The 6,471-nt window shown below is 45.3% G+C and overlaps 1 protein-coding gene across 1 annotated transcript in view; it reads right to left on the bottom strand.

Annotated features, from left to right (window-relative positions):
* Window positions 1-3,789: 3,789 nt before the first annotated feature.
* The window catches only part of Tmem247 (transmembrane protein 247), a 5,693-nt gene continuing 3,011 nt past the window's right edge, over window positions 3,790-6,471 (bottom strand). The window contains exon 3 of the mRNA XM_008823094.1: window positions 3,790-4,011. Coding sequence (XP_008821316.1) covers window positions 3,790-4,011 — 222 coding nt within the window. The remainder of the gene's footprint in view (window positions 4,012-6,471) is intronic.

A 6,471-nucleotide genomic window follows, 5' to 3' on the forward strand; every position in this document is an offset into this window, starting at 1 on the left:
TTTGGCTAAGCCATTCTAGTTCCATTTCTTTTACAGCTGAATGCAATCCTCAGACCCAGGACCTCCAAAAGAATGTTTCTCAACTAGAAATGGGACGGGCAGGTCAAGACAAGACATGGTCTGCAGAAGTTAGGATGAGAGGAAGCTTTTCTCTTGCCACTTTTCACTATTCCACTTTACGAACTTCAGTGATTCCCTGTTTCCCAAAGGATTGTTTATATCCCCCAGATCAACATTCAAGGCTACTAAACTAGGCCTGAAGCCAATTTTCCAGCCAGCATATTAGTCTTTATGCCATCCATCTGAGCAAGAGGGCCCTTGCCTTCTGCATAGAGGATGTGCGCCCACTCTGATCTTCATTTGTGTGAGTTCTCTCCTCACTTTATCCTTCCAGGCTTACTGACCCTCAGACGATGTTCTCCAGAAAGCCTTGTAGGAGTCTTCAAGGAATCTAGCCAACTCTTCTGGCAACCTCCTTCATAAATGAGGTCTCTATGCTGTAAGTACTTTTGTATGTCCATTGTTAAATCCACCTCTCCAGGCAGGATTGTGGGAACCTGGGTAGTGTGTACACTTTGGAGTAAGACTCTCTGATCCTGAAGTTCTCTGTGAACTGGAACTAATATGCATCTCTATCGCTCTAGGGTTTTGGCAAGCTGGCGTCTCTGAGCATTGAGCCAAGTTCTTGGCATTGGAGACTCAGAAAGTGCTGATGTGTTGACTTGTTGCTAGGGTGGTCACCATTTAGCTGTGCCCTTTCCCTGTCCTTGCCAGCTGTCTCTTTTCTGATCTTTCTGCTTTACATTTCAACTAGGAGACTCTTCCGAAGCTTGAAGAGTTATTATCTTGGTTATTATCTTCCTAAGGGCAGGTCTTAGACCCCTGGCATTGGTCTTCAAAGAGGGATGGCAGAGGGAAGGAAAGAGGTCATGCCCATAGCTCAGGTGTGTCATGCTAATTAACTACTCAAGGGAATTAATCTTTGAAGATGTTTAAGGAAGATGAAAACATTGAAGCCCAGTTTTACTGGGCAACAGGAAGATTGATAGAATGGTCTCAGAGCACTTTTAAAGCAAATTCCTACTTCTGTCTGCCATAACCAGACAAAAAAGTGGGACCGAACTCTGTGCTATCCTAATTTCCTTACCTCAGTCTCACACCAGAATCCTGGATCAAATAAATGATCCTGAGAATTGACCCATAGCAAGACATCCCATCACTGCAAGTTTAATGAGACATGACAGTTTTACCATTTCCAAGTTATAAGTGCCTGCCACACACAGCTATCGGGGATGGATGCACTGGGTTGGGTGGAAAATGAGAAGTCACCATGGATATAAATGGCACGTTAATATATCCTGACAGTCAGGCCCCGAGACGGTCTTCTCTGTTTCACACGGTTTCACTGAGCATCACTCACAGAGCCTAGTCAGACAGAAACATTCTTTTGTCCTTCTTAAGGCAATACCCTGTGCCAGGGAAGAGTCAATATAGACTTCACTGAGTGTACAGCTGCACCCCGGCTCACTGACTGCCACATTAGCCCTTCATTGGCCAATGGTGGCCATCTTTGCTGCTTGGGCCTGTGGGAGCAGGGCAGCCGACAGTCTATGATGAGGGATGTTGGAGAAGGGGGATGGCAAATGGGGCGAGTTGAACTCCTTATATACACGGAGGAATTTTATTTGGGGGTTCCCCTTGAGCGCTCTTGTATTCAGCCTTCCTTTTGCTTCATCGTGTGTGTTTATCTGGAAAGTGTGAACATCATTACCATGGATAGGTATTTGCTTTGGTCTGTATAAGTCAGTATGCTTGTTTCTGGATTAGCTATTCTACATTTTTGAGTATGTGTGCTTGGCCTGGAAGTTGGGAATGTGACTGTGTGTGTGTGTGTGTGTGTGTGTGTACGAGATATTCTTTCTCCTAATCTTTTAGGAGAGGAGACTCACTCATGTTGAGTCTCTCCTCCTTTCTGGTCCTTGAAAGTGTGTCCCCTGCCTTACCAAGGGGTGCTCTGGCTGCTTTGGGATAGAGGTATCCCTTCCCACAGTTCTTGGAGGCCTATCCCAAGTTCCCTGGGTGTCGGTGTTTCTCCCTTTTAGTCAGTTGGCTCCAAGCTTGCATAGCCAGGTGTGTTCTGTTCTGCTCAGGCCTAGTGCTGAGTGCTGATACCCTGGCATCTTTGTATAGCTGAGGAAGGCTCTGGAGCCTGGACTCCCATGAGCTTCCTATTGCTATTTGTGCTGGATAGCTTTAGTGTCAACTTGACATACCTGGGTTGAGGGAGCCTCAATTGGGGAATTGCCTCCTTTGGACTGCCTGTGGCCATGTCCGTGGGGCACCTTCTTGATTGTTGAGTGATGTGGCCCACTGTGGGTGGTGCCATCCCTGGGCAGGTGGGCCTGTGTTGCATAAGAAAGCAGGCTGAGCAGGGACCAAGGGAGCAAGTCAGTAAGCAGCAATCCTCCATGGCCCATGCTCCAGCTCCTGCCTCCAGGTTGCTGCCCTGAGTTCGTACCTTGGGCTCCCTGATGAACTGTGACCTGGGAGATGTAGTACAAACCCTTTCCTCCCCAAGTTGGTAGTGGTCAGTGTGTTTTATCACAGCAATGGAAAAACAAACTAGGACACTGCTGTAACCAATTACCACAAACTTAGTGACTTAAAGTAACACAGATTTTACCTCTTATAATTCTGGAGTTCAGAAGTCTAAAATGAGTTGGCAGGGCTGCTTGCTTCTGGAAGCCCTAGGTGAGAGTCCATATTCTTGCTTTTTTCAACCTCTAGAAACTGCCTGCATTCCTTCCCTTGTGGCCCTGAATCACTCTGACCCTGGAGGGTGACTCTCTACACCTGTTATGATATTGGAGCCACCTGTGTAAGATCAATTCCCTGTGTCAAAGTTCTTAAGCATATCTCAGAGTTGTCCATGTGGGCATGAAAGGATGAAGATGTTCTAAACTAAGAGGCACTTGTGCCCCTCCTTTTAGCTACCAGACTATTAAATTTCCCTAGGAGTCTCATGCTGGGAGGAGAAGGGCAGAAGTCTGGTAGCAGTCAAAGAGCTTGTCTTCTGGAAAGAAATTATATACAGTTCTAACAATGTGTCTGACCACCTTACAGGAGAGACTGGAGCTGATGATTGGGCAGGACCACACCTCGACAGCTTAGTTATGCATACCCCCGGCCCTCTATTTGAACCAAAACCTTATGTTAGAACCCTAAAGATGGACTTGGGGGGTGTCACTGGACATCTTCATTTGTTCTTTCCAATGTGGCTACATGACATAAATCTTCTCTACTTTCACTATTACTTGTTTGTTTAATTTGTTTATTGAGAACAGGTGGTCAAGCCTAGCTCTGGTCCTAATAGTTCAGGTAACAGTTTCTTTTGCTATTTAAGGTGACATATTCATAATTCTTGGGACTGGGACAAGGGCATCTTTGTGGAGGAAGGGGCTCTCCTCAGTCCTACCATAGGTTCCTCACAACTTAAAAAAAATCTGTGTGAACATGAGTAGATGTGGTAGGACCCAAACTAGCTCAGTCATGTGGTTTTGCGATTCTAGAAAGGTTTTCTAAAAGTCCTTCCTCTCTGAAGATCTCTCTCCTTAAGTTCCTGACTTCTGAAATCCTTCCTTAGGGTCTAGGCCTGGTCATCCATAGGGATAAGTTGGGTCAGGGTAAGGAGCTTGAATGTGAAGCTTCACACTCAGGTATCAGTAGAAGGCAGCTGAGCCTTTCAGCGAGGTTCCAATGGGAAGGGGGCGGGGGAATGTGACTCACAGGTCACATTCCCAGTGATGGAGAAAGCAAAAGCACTTGGAAGTAGGACCACAAGGTTTTAATCAAACACAGCAAGATGGCCGCAAGGCAGAACAGGTAATGCTTGGAGAACAGAAAGAAGACCATCTCCTTGCCGACATAGATGATATGTATAAAGATGAAGCAGTACAGGAACATGGTGAACTGATTCTGGGGGAGCAGTAGGTCCTGGAGGCCTCCAGAGAACTGTTGAAGAAGGAAGACAGAAGAGTTGGTAATGCCACAGGCAGATCTGGATTCAGTCCTGCTCTGTCCCTTCCTGAAGGTGATCTCAAACAGGTTATTGGTCTCATATAAGAGCAATAATACCCCTTCCCAAGGTCATGAGGAAGAAGAGGGAGAAAAATGAAGAGAATCCTAGTGGGGTCACTGGCACATAGACCTCATTCACTTTTGCATCTTGAGCCTGTTTTCTCTCCTGATTGGGATACCAGGCCAGCCCATTCCTTCCTCCTGCTGTCCCATCTTGCCCTGTGGAGATAACCTATGTGATCAATTTCTCTAGGACGCCAAGGTTCTCAGATCTGGACTTTGGTTCTTGGAAGTTCTTTGAATATTGTGTCCTGACCACCTAGTTTTCTGGACAGTGGCACAATGAAAGAGCATCCCTTGGGTACAAAGACTCCTGGGGGCCTGGCACATGTCACATGCTCTGGCCATGATTCTTCAGCCTGGAGTTCACTCATTCCTGAGGCAGGTGTGAAGAGTGATATGCTAACTCCAGAGGACATTGAGCTTGGAGACTGGTCTGTCAGTTGCTCTTTCTTGGAGTCTATATAACTGGGTTCAGACAGACCCCATTTTAATTGCGTAAATGCATCAATAAGGCAAAATCTGCTATAAACATTTCATTTTGAGTTAAGGAATTTGCCATGGTTTCATCTTTAAAACATTTGAAAAATTATGCCATATTCTAAAATTCAGTCAAATGGCAGGGGCTGAGATGCCCTAAACTATCGAGAAATACTAGTTTAGGTATTTTTAGTAAAAATGAAATTTATCCATCCATCTTCCCTTTTTCCTTCCCTCCATTCTTTCCATCCACCCAGAGAAGTAGGGGAGCTCCAAAATCAAGCCACTCCTCCTCCTCTTTAGTAAACACACTGTAAGTAGAACACTTTTGTAAACTATACCCAAAGGCCCAGGTCTTGAACATGCTATTGCTGAAACAGCTACAGAAAATGGGAAGGCAACTAAATAAAACTAAGGGTCAGGAAATGACTTCAGGTCACTGACTCTGAGATGAACGGCAAGGAAGGCAGGAGAGCAGAGGCAGAAGCCCAGCATCCCCCAGAAGAGTCGTGCTCTGAGACTGCAGCTCTGCCATGCTCTGCAGCTCGCATGTGTTTTCAGTCTGAAATGCTGAAGGGGGCAGTCATGATACATAAACATGCATTTGTAAAGCCCTTTAGACTTTTCAAAACACTTTCTGTGGTCTATCTTTTGAAAGAACAGAGGGCTTCATGACAAGAATTTCCATCCCTTATGGCAAAGAGCAATATTCAAACTGAAAAGGGAAAAATTAGGAGGTGGTCTGGACCAAAATATAATATTATGATGATTAACATTGGATAGCATCAGTTATCAACCTAACACACCCAGGAAGAGGGGACCTCAAGAAAGCATTTCCTTTATTGGACTGGCCTGGTGCCATGTCTGTCCGGCATCTCCTTAATTGCTAATTAATGTGGAAGGGCCTAGCCTTTTGTGAGTAGTGCCACCTCTGGGCAGGTGGTCTTAAGTTATATAAGAAAGCAGGCCAGTAGGCAGTATTCCTCCATGATCTCTGCTTCAGTTCTTGTCTCCAGGTTCCTGCCCTGTTTAAGCTCCTGCCTTGGCTTCCCTCAGTGATAGCCTGTCACTTGGAAGAGTAAGATGATAAAACCCTTTCCTCCCCAAGTTGGTTTTGGTCAGAGTGTTTTATCACAACAATAGAAAGCTAACTAGGATGCCTGTCAACTTGATGGGATTTAGAATCATCAAGGAGACATGCTTCTGGGCATGCCCATGAGGGATTATCTAGATTAGGTTAATTGAGGTGGGAAGACCCACCGTAATTGTGGGTGGCACCATCCTATGGGTTGGAGTCCTAGACTGAATAAAGGGAAATGTGCTCAGCAGCAGCATCGGTCTCCTATTTCCTGACTATATATGCAATGTGACCAGCTGCCACAAAGCTCCTCCTGCCATGACTTCCCTGCCATGATGGACTGTTCCTAGGAACTGTGAGTCAAAACAAACCCTTAAGTTGCTTTTGTCAGGGTATTTTGTCGCAGGATATTTACGTTATATCCCAATAAAACTGAGAAGTGATGAATGTAAGTTGTTGCATTTGGGTCAAGAAGTGAATTGCATGAGTTCATGAGTTTGCAGTAACAAGACAAACTAATACATAGAACTTCCCTGCTTTAAGATAATTTCTGGTTTAAATTTGTGAGCAATTTTTATCCTTAGATATTGAAAAAATCCTAAGTTTGGAAATGGAACTTACAAGAATTGAAAAATATCAGGAAATGGGGTCTAGAGAGATGGCTCAGCAGTTAAAAGCACTGGCTGGTCTTGGCAGAGGACCCGGGTTCGATTCCCAGCACCCACATGGTAGCTAACAACCATCTGTGACTCCAGTTCCAGGGGATCCAATGCCCT

This window comes from Nannospalax galili, unplaced genomic scaffold (genome assembly GCF_000622305.1).
Source record: "Nannospalax galili isolate Female #2095 unplaced genomic scaffold, S.galili_v1.0 scaffold286, whole genome shotgun sequence".
Taxonomy (NCBI): domain Eukaryota; kingdom Metazoa; phylum Chordata; class Mammalia; order Rodentia; family Spalacidae; genus Nannospalax; species Nannospalax galili.